Source organism: Trachurus japonicus, chromosome 12 (assembly GCF_045865225.1).
Source record: "Trachurus japonicus isolate A0001 chromosome 12, Traja_1.0".
Lineage (NCBI taxonomy): Eukaryota > Metazoa > Chordata > Actinopteri > Carangiformes > Carangidae > Trachurus > Trachurus japonicus.
Genome location: NC_140918.1, coordinates 9,190,430 through 9,202,879, shown reverse-complemented (window position 1 = coordinate 9,202,879; position 12,450 = coordinate 9,190,430). Strand labels below are relative to the sequence as shown.

At 40.6% G+C, this 12,450-nt stretch overlaps 1 protein-coding gene across 2 annotated transcripts in view; it reads left to right on the top strand.

The window, feature by feature from the left end:
- Nucleotides 1–12,450, top strand: part of arhgef28a (Rho guanine nucleotide exchange factor (GEF) 28a) — a 66,205-nt gene that overhangs the window by 37,862 nt on the left and 15,893 nt on the right. Inside the window, exons 15-27 of one of the 2 annotated variants that reach the window (XM_085793026.1) lie at nucleotides 904–946; nucleotides 2,632–2,733; nucleotides 3,226–3,349; nucleotides 5,697–5,832; nucleotides 6,811–6,866; nucleotides 6,983–7,043; nucleotides 7,189–7,315; nucleotides 7,948–8,063; nucleotides 9,296–9,436; nucleotides 10,389–10,639; nucleotides 10,738–10,863; nucleotides 11,398–11,515; nucleotides 11,621–11,875. In XM_085793026.1, coding sequence (XP_085649152.1) covers nucleotides 904–946; nucleotides 2,632–2,733; nucleotides 3,226–3,349; nucleotides 5,697–5,832; nucleotides 6,811–6,866; nucleotides 6,983–7,043; nucleotides 7,189–7,315; nucleotides 7,948–8,063; nucleotides 9,296–9,436; nucleotides 10,389–10,639; nucleotides 10,738–10,863; nucleotides 11,398–11,515; nucleotides 11,621–11,875 — 1,656 coding nt within the window. The remainder of the gene's footprint in view (nucleotides 1–903; nucleotides 947–2,631; nucleotides 2,734–3,225; nucleotides 3,350–5,696; nucleotides 5,833–6,810; nucleotides 6,867–6,982; nucleotides 7,044–7,188; nucleotides 7,316–7,947; nucleotides 8,064–9,295; nucleotides 9,437–10,388; nucleotides 10,640–10,737; nucleotides 10,864–11,397; nucleotides 11,516–11,620; nucleotides 11,876–12,450) is intronic. The other variant, XM_085793025.1, reaches the window with a different exon arrangement.

Sequence of the window (12,450 nt, the reverse complement as noted above, 5' to 3'; positions counted from 1 at the left end):
TGGCTTTGCCTAATCACGACGACACACCCCGACTTTAATCAGAACGGGAGCGCTGGAACAAATGTGACTTGGCTGGCTGTGATGAAATGAAAAGATAACCGATTGCTTTGCAGCCTGGTGAGACGGAGTGTGTGTGTTTTTGTGTGTGTGTGTGTGTGTGTGTGTGGAGACTCTTGACTGGTCAGCAGCACATCTGCATCCGCTTGTGCTGCAACTTTTTTTTTTTTATAAATGTAGCGCTCCTCTTCTGTCCTGGTTACAAGCTTCACTGTCGTCTGTCATTTCATATGAGTTGTGTTGTGTTGCATTCAAATGCTCTCATCTAAACCCGTTCTGGTAATGAATGGCTTCTCTGGCATCTAAATTAACTTTAAAGATAAGATAAATTAAGATTCCTTATCTGTTTTTTGTTCTTACTGAATGCTATTTTGTTATCTTGTGATTTTTATGGATATCTTTGTTCTTTTTATTTATTTATTTTCAATATTATGACTTTATTTATGACCTTAATAGCTACTGTTATCGCACGTGAAAAACAATGATGAAGTTGATAAAAACTAGTTCACTGTGCCATGTTGCCTGTGGGTGTTGCATGTGTAAATAAACACGGGGGAAGACCGTTGAACAACAGGTGAGACTCACATGCACTAACCTGCACGTGCAAAATCAGACCAGCTCCAAAAAAACAAAGAAGAGTAACTGAGATCACACCTCACACAGACATACGGGGGTGTGACTTTCTCTCTCTCTCGCTTTGCTCAGGACGCCACGATTCCTCTTTATTCTGTCTTTACATAAGCAAATAAGTTGTTTTCTAAGCACACTGTTGTTGTAAAGTTTGTTGTTTTCAGAGCCTTGGATCATGCTGTACTAATAACTCCTTCCCACTCTCCGTGTTCACAGAGCAACGAGCCTCCAGTATTTCAGAGCAGTCGCATGAGAAAAGGTATTTATGCTTCTAAACCTTTTTAATTCACTTATTTGAATCACTGCGTGTTGTTGAGATGCAGCTCTCTGACACTTAAAATGACTCGGCTTTTCTTTCACATCGGCTTCACTCACCGGGGTTTGGCGCTTAATTAGAAAAGACCCAGATACTGTATGTAATCCTGCAGTCCCGAGAGCAGCAACATATGTGTGTAACCATAACGACCGCTGGGTTTGATCGGTGGTGACTGTGAAGTTTGCTGACGTCTTTTCCATGAGGCTCTTTTGTTTCCTTTGAGAGCAGAGCTGGTATTATGTGTGTTACTGGTGTTTTTGATCTTCTGAATAGAGGCAGTGACGTAGAGATATCAGACCTGACCCTGAGCCGCCGCCGCCGCTCTCGGCTCGGTGTGTTTTTAGAAAGCACAATGCCTTCGCTTCTGTTTTTCATCCGTGGGCTCTTATACAGACTGTGTCATCTTGCCCTGATAATAAATGTAGTGTGTATGCACATGCAAACTGTGCTTTATGAATGGAAAACACTGCACTAATCTAGTGGAAAGTAATGATTCCAGAAGGTGTTAAATCTTTTTTTAATGGCCTCTGTCGGTTCCCAGAGGAGCGTCACTGAGTTAAATAAAGAACATCCTCTTCCACTTCTTTCCGTATTTTCATTTCACTGCTGTTCCATTAGGATTAATGCCAATGGATATTTCCTCCACCACTTCATGTACAAATACTGTGATAAGGATAAAACTGCAACACCTGAGTAGCTCCCCCTAGTGGAAGACACAGAAAAGACTCAGGCATTAAAGAAAAGTACCAATGAGATTTATAAAAGATGATTTTGTGCTAAATTTGTTGTATTTGAACATTTACTCACTTAATCAATCAAATATAAAATTATTTGGTAACTATTTACTTAATCATTAAATCATTTAAGTCACATTTTGAACACATCATGGTTCCATATTCTTAAATGTGACAAAATATCTGTGCTTTTATTGCACTAACATCATGATAACTTGAATATTTGCAGATAAAATAAACTTAATATTACAACCAATTAATTGATTATTCATAAAATATTTGATCATTAGGGGTGGGAATCTTTTACTATCTCACAATTTGATTCGATTCTGATTTTTGAGGCTACGATTCGATTCAAAATCGATTTTCGATTCAAAACGATTTGATTCATCAGTGTGCAAAGGATCCTCATGATCTACTCCAGTCTGCTTTGCAAGACAGAATGACTAAAGTGTCTTTTTCACATTTATTGAGTTTTAAACATTTATCCATGCTTAGATGGAATTGTTGAAACTGTTGCATAAAAGCAATATCACATATTAGCCTACTTAAGTAACAAAATTAAAAGTGCCTCTTTATTTAAAAAAAAATAGTGCAGTTAAACATGCTGCCTTTTAAATTCTAAGGAAATAAAGGCCGACAGCCAGCAGATTTGTTTCATTTTTTTTATTTTTTTTTATTGATTTTGGGACATTTTATATCGATTCTTATGTGAATCGATTTTTTGGCACACCCCTAGTGATCATTGATGAAAATACAGTACGAATGAAAACAACCAGGCTTGCGTCCTTTATACTCGTTAGCAGTGTGTATCAGTGGCCGTCCTTCGTCTTCATTGAATCGTTCCTGAGTTTTCCTCTGTGTGTGTGTGTGTGTGTGCGATGTTCTTCACAGGGAGATTAGGTTCCGTAAACGAGCCCAGTCTGCCGACGACGAGGGCAGCATGGAGCTGGCCGAGTCCCTCCAACACCTCACATTGTCCGAGTTCCTCAAAGAGTATGTGAGGGAGGGGTCGACCCTCCTTTCCGCCTGTTTAAACCTCCTTTAAACTGCCGCGATATAAAAACAACTAACTAACCTCCAAAAAAACCCCCCCCAAAACTCAACTCACAGTCTGTCGCACTCGCCAATACAATGACAATACGTGTGCACTATTGTCATTCTGCATGTTTCTAACAACTTACTTTCACAGCTGAGCATTGCAGAGGATGGAAACACAGTTTGCTGCTTCGCCCAACATTTATTTTTCCACAGGCGGCACAATGAAATAACGCTTTGATGAACAGCTGCAGTTTTGAACTAACCACAGCTCATGAACCAGTCGTATGCATGTGCATTATAAGAATAAGCTTGTCTCACTTGCTTTTGTTTTGTTGCCTCGTGCACTTAAACTAACACAACAAAGTGACATAGTTAATGGTTTTAATCACGGAGCAGAAGTCCAAATTAATGAATTTCACTGATGTTTTTTTTTCAACTTTTCCTCAGGATTGAAGAGGAGGAGCTGGATAAATACAACATCCCAACCAAGACGGAGTCGGAGAAATACAAAGTCATTCGTACTTTTAGTTTCCTGAAGAGCAGGATGTCCAGCACACGCAACAAGACCAAGGTAAACAACAGCGGCCACAAACAGCCCACGCCTACTGACAGTTAACACCCAATCTGCTATTCATCCGTCTATTGAAACTAGACTGTTCAGCATAACTTGACAAAACTTAAACTCACTAGAGTGGAGGACAACAAATAGATTCAACAAATAGCCAATATGGGCCGTCATAGTTGTGTTTCTTCTAGTATTTGATTTCTTTTAAGAATAAAACTGATACATAATAAAACAGTTTGTCATAAAACTGGCCAGATGTTATTTTACAGATGTCAGTTATTGTTGCAGCAGCTCATTTTTGCTTTGAGCAAAATAATTACTGTCTGTTTACTCCATAAACATCAACTGTTTCATTTACGGTTAAATGAAAGTACCGTTGTTGTTGTTGCTGTTGTTGCTCTGACCCTTTTTTAAATTATTATTATCATCAGATCGTAAAAAGTGGTGGTTATTATGATTACCGGGTTGTGTTTATATTGAATTTCCTGCTATAGATTTGTGAAAAGAAAAACATGTTTTGATGCAAACTACAGCTGGATATTTTGGTCACAGAAATACATCTGCCTGCCTTTGGTGCACAGTCAGCTTATAATGCTATGCTATGTGTTTATATGTGTATATAATAGCTTACAATAATAACACACGGGGTATTTGCAGTGGTCTGACCTGTGCACATTGAGTTATACAAGTGTTTTAATATTCGCCTATCCAAGGCGTACCCAAAGTAAATTGAATGCTGTTCTTGAACTGTTTGGAGAATATGGATGGGCTTGGTCTCTTTTGAAAGGTATCACTCTGAAGTTTTTCCCCAAACTGAAATAATCACTATAAGTGCTACTATCATTGAGTAATCTAAGTGGGAGCACACTGAATTAGAATGTTTTTATTCTCGCCTGAATTTTTTTGTTGCAATCAGATGCCTGAAGATGAGTGTAGCTGAGAATTTTAGCTGGAAAACACAATGGGACTACAGCATGAAGCCTTACCTGGCCCCAGTTCAAATTTGATAACAATCCTGCTAAAAATTAGTATTTTACACATGTTTTTCTAAGTGTATATCTAGGCGTTTTCCTAAAGTTGCCATTGACAAACAATACATGCGCCAAAGTGCAGCTTTTGCAAAGTTACGCATGAAAATGGCGGTGCTGCCTTTTCCCAGGGACCGTGAATGCAGCACATCGTTCGTTTCGTAATTTCATTGGCTATTCAATGCTACAGTTGTCATCGGGATCTGTTTCTATTGGCTGAAGCCATTCAGCGCTGTCGGAGGGGATGTTCCTCATGAGACACAGCCACTCATTCGCTATTGCAGGCGGCAGCCGGAGAGAGGGAGCTTGTGATTGGTCGAGTGAGCTGAAATTTCGAAAGGTCAGAGGGCAGCGCCATTTTGTAAAGTGAAATAAACATTGTTTTCATGTAAACGCCGGACTTATGAGGAGAAATAAACGGATTTACTGGATATACAATGCGTAATTTCATAAGATGCAGCAGCGGGATGAGGTTATCTACCGGTACAACCGTGTGTTTTGGACTAAATACTTTACTGGATTGGATTTACTGGACTTTTCTGAATGTAACGACACCAAGTTTGTGGGGAAACCCTGTGATCCTGAGCCTGCCCTGACACAAATCGTGAGTTATATCGGCTTTTTACGAACTTTGTTAGCATGTTTATAGTCTGATTCGAGTGTTGCTGTGATGATTATATTTAGGAATGGTCGGCATATCTTTAATCACAAGAGTTTTAGCTTTCCAACGATATGTGGCATGACTATTTCAAGTGACTGGTGACATCCTGATGACACCTCCCTGATTAAAACCCCCCCGACGGCCCGCCGGCGGGCCGTCGGAGTGGCAACAGGTTAAAGTGTTTTTAGAGCTCAGTTCAAACCCAGCGTCGACACTCAGGTATGGAATTTGTGACTCTGTGGGAGACAGAACCAGGAAATGTTTCTGGGACTCACTCAAGGTCAGAGTGACAGACCAAACATGGTGTCCGCAGCCGCTTTCCTTTTAATGATTAATCCCCTGTTGTTGAGTCAGCACAGAAACTGGAAGCCCCCTCCGACCTGCATCTGTTGTTTATGCCGTGCCTCGTTTCCTTGTCAGTGCACTTTCTTACGGTTTCGGAAAAAAAAAAAAGAAAAGGCGGGCATTCCTCCCAGGCTCTTTTTGTCTACTCACGTGTGGAAGAGTTCACTCTGCAAACAGAGACTTGACAGGGATCTCCAGCCCGCGGTGTATATGCTGTAGAGTGTATATGAGTTCATAGGTGTGATTTGTCAATCAGGGCTTTTTCTCCGTCTATGTGGCGTGTTTGTTGACACCGATGTCTCTGACATGGTTTTCTAAGGGGAAGGGGAAGGACAGAGACGCGAAGGATCGGCAGCTGAATGGACATCGCTTTTCCACAGGCGCCTGTTTGGGCCCCACTGTGTGTGTGGTGTGTGACAAACCGGCATCTGCAAAGGAGCTGCTGCACTGCCCCAGTGAGTAAAACTTTGACTCCAAGAAGTTTAGACGTATGAAAAAATCAAAAAACACTAGAGCCGATTGACAAATGTATTTATTAACAAAAGTTAAAAGCAGCGAACAACGCGTTTCGCCTGTTGCTTCGATTGGTTCACTGTTGATTGTCATCAGGTGTGTGCTTAAGTACAGTGGTTCTCAAACTTTTTTAAATCAAGGTCCCCTAAACTGACACAAATTAGACCACGGACCCCCCATTGGACCACATTTTGAAACAAACACCTTAAATACACAAATATTTGTTCTGAGAGTGAATATCGTTCCTTTTTTTTTAGTTAATGTATGTTCAAATTAGGGCCTGTGGTGTGAAATTTTGGAAAAATGTAGAGAAATGAAATATTTCTGTTAAAAAAAATGTAATATTTCCGTTAAAAAAGTAAAATTCATTAAAAAAAAAAAAGTTGGGGACCCCCTTGTACTCTCTCAAGGACCCCTGAGGGTCCCCGGACCCCACTTTGAGAACCACTGCTTAAGTAGACCAGGTGAATTAAATCCTAATCTTAACAACCTGACAATCATTCCATGAAATACACATACAAGTTTATTCAAAGGCATATAAATACCATAAATAGGAATTCATCTACTAAAAATCTAAGAAAAGCGAATATAATAAAGAAGTAGCCTATAATTAGGACCCATTACAACATTGAAGTAAGAAAGAATACACAATCTAATTCAACTGTACCCAACTCATTATATATAAATGAAGATAGTGTGTGTACAGTGAGTAATAGAAAAAGTAACAACAAGAATAGAAAAACACAAATTGTATTGTTCGCTGCTTTTAACTTTTGTTAATAAATCAATTTGTCAATCCACTCTAATGTGCGCTGGGAGTTTTTTTTTGTTGATTTTTTCACTTCTATTCATCCATCACAAGTTTAGATTTATATTTTCTTAGCAAAGAACTCACATCCATACAAATGTCTCTGTCCTAGGCTGCACCGCCATCGTCCATAAGGGCTGCAAGGACTCGGTCCCCCCGTGTTTGAAGGTGGGCGTTGTCCTGAAATGGGTTTTATCTGCTGGTCTCTGCTGGAGCCCGTTGTCCATGTATCAATTGTTGTTTACCCCCTTGTCTGACGAGACGCTCTCATTTGTATCACTCAGAAACTTCAGGATAAATATGCCGTTTCCATGGTGAAGAACAGGACAGCATCCCTCCCACAGAGTGAGTTTACAAGAAACAAGGGGGTCAATGGTCACAAACTGTTGTTGTTGTTGAGTCTTTTTAAAAAAAAAAACACGTTGTGCATGAAATTTTCCTCTCGTGGAGCTAATGTGGAGTCGCTGTGGGTTCAAATCCTCTCTGACAGACTTCACAGTGCGAGACAGCCCTCCTCAGTGCGTCTCCCCCATCTCTACATCGCTACCCGTCAACTCCCCGAAGGAGAAGAAGGACACAGCGGCACAGCTGAGCCCCCTCACAGGAAACAGTGACAGGTCGTTAAACTCTCAGATTTTATAGATGGATAGAATATAATGCAATATTAGTCAAAAAAAGAAAGAAAAAAGTAACACTTTAGATTAGGGAACATGTATTCACCATTAACTAGGTGCTTATTAATATGCATAAGTAGCTTACTAGCTTTATTCTACCTCTATTACACCATGAATTAAGATTTTTCCTGATATTAACTCCTAATTATCGCTTAGTCATTGTAAATGAATGCATTAATGCTATACTAAGTCAGAGTGATAAAGGAAGAATTACTGTTCTTGTGCTACTGCCCCTGTACAAGGCCCCAATAACCCGCTGGTTATTCACATCATTATTCAGAAACAACAATGCATTAATTTACAATGAATAAGCGATAATTTGGAGTTAATATCAGGAAAAATCTTAATTCATGGTGTAATAGAGGTAGAATAAGGCTATGTACTGTAGAATAAGGTGTTAATATGTGCATAATAATTACTAATAAGGAGCTAGTAAGCTACTTATATGCATATTAATAAGCACCTAGTTAATGGTGAATATCTGTTCCCTAATTTAAAGTGTTACCAAAAAAAGAAATCTCATAATAATGCTCGTCCATGTTCCTTTGTGTGTGTGTGTGATTGTGTGTGTGCAGTCGGCTCAGTGAGAGTTCAGAGACAGAGTCTGATGCCGTGAGGGTGAGCAGCGTCTCGGAGGAGCTGCTGCCGACGCCGACCTCCTCCACCTCCACAGACTCGTACTTCGGAGAAGGTACGACATGAATACGATACGACTCACTACTGTTTTTAGGTTTTCCACATTTCCATGAAAAAAAGAAAAACACCCCAAAAATAAACTGTTTGGTTTTCAGGGTTTTTTTAATGTGGATTTCATGTCCCCGTGCACCCAAACACAGCATAACTCAAAAAATCTTCCAGTAAATGGGAAGGAAGGAAAACAATAGGGAGAAAATGGAAATGAGCTGTTGGCGATGTGTCACAGTCTGAACAAACAAGACAAAACAAACCACTGCATTCGAAATGTGTGTTTTTAAAATAGTAGTGCACCTGGTTTCAGTATTCAAGTAAAACAAACACAAATGTAGGGAGAAAAAATTGTCTCCTGGGGACAAATAACAAAAACAGTTATATGACTCTGGAGTATTTCTTTACAGAGTAATATTTTTGGATAAAATAATGATGAGTTGTTGGATGTTTTGGGAAAAACACGTGTCTCCTTCTTCATAATTATAAATCTTGATTGCAGTAGTAAAAGAAATAGATGTCCCCGTGTTTTCCACCAGTACTTAAAGGGACAGTTCAACATTTTGGCAAATTGGCCGATTGCCATAATCCCTATATTTTTAGCAGTAGGTTCATTACCTTTGTTTGTCGGTGCAAGCTATTTTTAGAACAGCGGAGCAGAGCCGCTGCCGAAAAACTGCCCCTGATGGAAACGCGCATTAGCGGTTTTGCATGAATTTACCTTGAAAACAACTCCGTATCGTATCGTTCTGTTATCATCTCATAGCGTGGTGAATGTGCAGGTCACAACTTGTCCACCAGAGCGTTTTGGAGTTGTTGGATTGTGTATTTGATGAGTTTGATGAGGGAAAGCGAGCAATCCCATTAGCCTCCATAGTGTAGCAGCTCACGGCTCTGCTCCGCCATTCTACAAACAGCTTGCACCGACAATTAAAGGTAACGAACCTACTGCTATGACTATAGGGATTATGGCAATGGGCCAATTTGCCACAATGTTTAACTATCCCTTTAAATGCAACATGCATTTGGACATCAGAGACAGGACTTCATATCCACATTTTCAACATGAACACTGAAATCTGACTCATGCAGCAGTCGTTTGTTGTCACTAACTTCTCTCCAGACAGTAAACTGAGATGAGAGTCAGAGTTTTATGAACCTGTTGAACAATAAGTTCTTAAAACGAACCCTGAGACTTTGGATTAATATTCATTCTGTTCTTTTTTTTTGTCTCCATAGACTGTGTGGACACATATATCCAAAGTGACATCTCGGCTGACGCTGTGGATTACGAGGCGGAGTCGTGGAGTCTGACAGTCGAGCACAAGTTCTGCAAGAAGCAGGAGAAACGAGCTGTCAAGCGGCAGGACGTTATCTATGGTGAGCAGATGTCAGGACGCCGCTGGAATGTGCTGTTTTCTGCCAGTGGCGCTATATATCATCTGCAACATTTGCTGTAACTGCATATAGTTGTTTAAAGGGATACGCCAACATTTTCTTTTTTTTTCGTGTCTTGCCTCACTCCCGAGTCCATGACAAGCAGATAGACACCATCCTTTCGACTGTGCGTGCAGTAACAAGGGAGATACGGGCTGGCGCACCGCTAATTAGCTTAGCTCAAACGCTGGAAGTGCATAGGTAGTGTTAGCCTGCCTCCACCTAAAGTCATCAGAGAAACTCTTCAGCAACTCTAAACGGAAATCGGCGGGCCGATCTTCGTCTCAGAGCTGACAAAACTCTCCGGTAAGGCATCTTGAGTGGTCAAATGCCGGTAACGGGACGAGATCGGTCAAAACGGAGGGTTCAAGCAAAGACGGTTTATTTTGGTTCAAGCTAGCTACATCGAGGGTAGGTTAGCTTCCTATTTCAAAGTAAAAGCACAAATTCTATCGTTGTGGTTTTCTGTATGTAAAGGGCAACGGGTGTTTTATTTTGTGAAAGTAACCGGAAGTGCGTTGGTCACAACGGCTAGCTTGAGTAGCGCCGAATTCGTCCAAACAAAATTGTAAACAGCTGGTATTTAGACAAATGAACGACACACTGCTGATCTAAACGGCTACTTTCTCACCTAAAAATGTTTGAAATGTCGATAAAGTGATATATTTACAGAGTTTAGAGCTAAAATGAAATCAGCTTATGACTGCTGATTTCGGCTCGGGTAGGGGGCAGGCTAACAATACACTTCCAGCGTTTGAGCTAAGCTAATTAGCGGCGTATAAAGGTACTTTATCCCTGTATCCCTTTAGTTTAGGAACAGACTCAGCTTTTTGGAGTGATGCAACACCAGCACCACACACACACACACACATACTGAGTGTGCCGTGTGTTGCAGAGCTGATGCAGACGGAGCTCCACCACCTCCAGACGCTCCACATCATGGCCGAGGTTTTCCGGAGAGGCATGAAGGAGGAAGTGCAGCTCGATACGGAGGCGGTGAAGCGGGTCTTCCCCTGTCTGGACCAGCTGCTCCTCTTCCACCACGCCTTCTTCGCCGCCATGAAGGAGCGGCGCCACGGCTCGGCCCAGCCGCAGGGACACAGGAACTACCTCATCCAGAGAATAGGAGACGTCCTGCTCCACCAGGTTGGTCCCTCTGAGACTATAGCTACCTGTGTCTCAGGTGTAATGAATGGAAACTGGTACTGATGTGACTTACTGTCTGTGTGTGTGTTTTTGGGCAGTTTTCAGAAGAAAATGGGGAGAAGATGAAGCAGGTGTACGGTGAATTCTGCAGTCGTCACAATGAAGCTGTCAGCTTCTTCAAAGAGCTCCAGCAGCATAACAAGAGATTTCAGAACTTCATCAAGGTATTTAAAAGCATTTGCCTCACTTTTAACCAGTTTCAAAATACCAAACAATCAATAAATCAACTAATATACCAGTATATATTAATAATATCAATCAATTGACACATGCACAGTGTTTTGAGTATGTGGTTGCTTTTTTTTGTTGTTTTCTAAGTCTCAAAGTTCAGCTCCAGCACCTCTTTGAAGTATTTTGCCGACGGATGAGCAGTGGCCTTTTCACTTTTCAACCAGTTTCAAAATAAAAGCATCAGTAGATGTAGTGCAACTGTAGTGCAAGAGAGAGTGTGCAAAGTACATTAATTCAGAAGCAATACAAACATAAACACTGATTGATCCTGCATACAACTGCATATTTACATATATTACATGCATCACTTACATAATAAAATTACATATAGACAATAAAATTAAAACAAAACAGATAGATAAATTAAAAAGTAATGGTGCGTGATAGAATTGGGGGGAAAAATAGGTAGATGTAGTGCAACTCCTGATGTCATCTCCCCCTTTTTTCTTTCTTTTTTTTTTTTAAAGCAACAAGGAAACAATTCTCTGGTGCGACGGAGAGAGATCCCAGAGTGCATCTTGCTGGTGACCCAAAGGATAACAAAGTACCCAGTGCTCCTAGAGAGGATCCTACAATACACTCAAGGTAGGTCAGCTGCTGCCACCTGCTGGTCACCACAGCCAAAATGAACCCAAAAAAATACATACAGTAGTTGTAGCCAAAACATGGTGTGTGTTTGTCCTTCATCAGAGGAAACAGAGGAGCACGTCGACCTCTCCAAAGCTCTGGCTCAGATCCGGGAGGTGATCGCGGCCGTGGACCTGAGCGTCAGCGAGTACGAGCGGCATCAGCGGTTACAGGAAGTGTGGAACCGCATGGAGAACCGCAGCTCGGCCAAGCTGAAGAACGGACACGCCTTCCGCAAGCAGGACATGATGGGACGGGGACAGACGCTCAAACACCAGGGGCTGCTGCTGTGGAAGACGGCCACGGGTCGACTAAAAGGTGAGACTGACCTACAATACAGTGTATTGTGTACTCTTGTTTTTATTAACATTTATATTAGGGATGTCACGATGACTTGTTTTCATAATTTAATCGTGGTATTAAACGCCAAAATTTGATGTTGGAACCTTATTGGCAGATGTGTGCAAAAATAAAGGTAAATGCACAGATACTGGTCTATTTAACCAACGTAACATTGAATTGGTAGGAATTTAAATGTTAGTGTGTAATTTCTAATAAAAAAAAAAAAGCAAAACTAAACAAAAAATGATTAAAATAAACACAAACATTTGGTATAGATAACAATTTATGACCTGAATATTTCAAACACTTCCCCTGGGGATTAAGAATTGGTCATATATTAATAGATACTTGAAATATTTTGTGTAAACAATGAGTGATGTAGTTATATTTTGACTAAATTTGATTTTACACATTCATAGTGTTGTGAAATTAATTAGCGCATAATAATCGTGATAATCGTAGTAGCGTGATTATTTCTCTGACAATAATCGTACCAAGAAAATTTACAATCGTGACATCCCTAATTTATATGTATTTATCTTATAAACAAA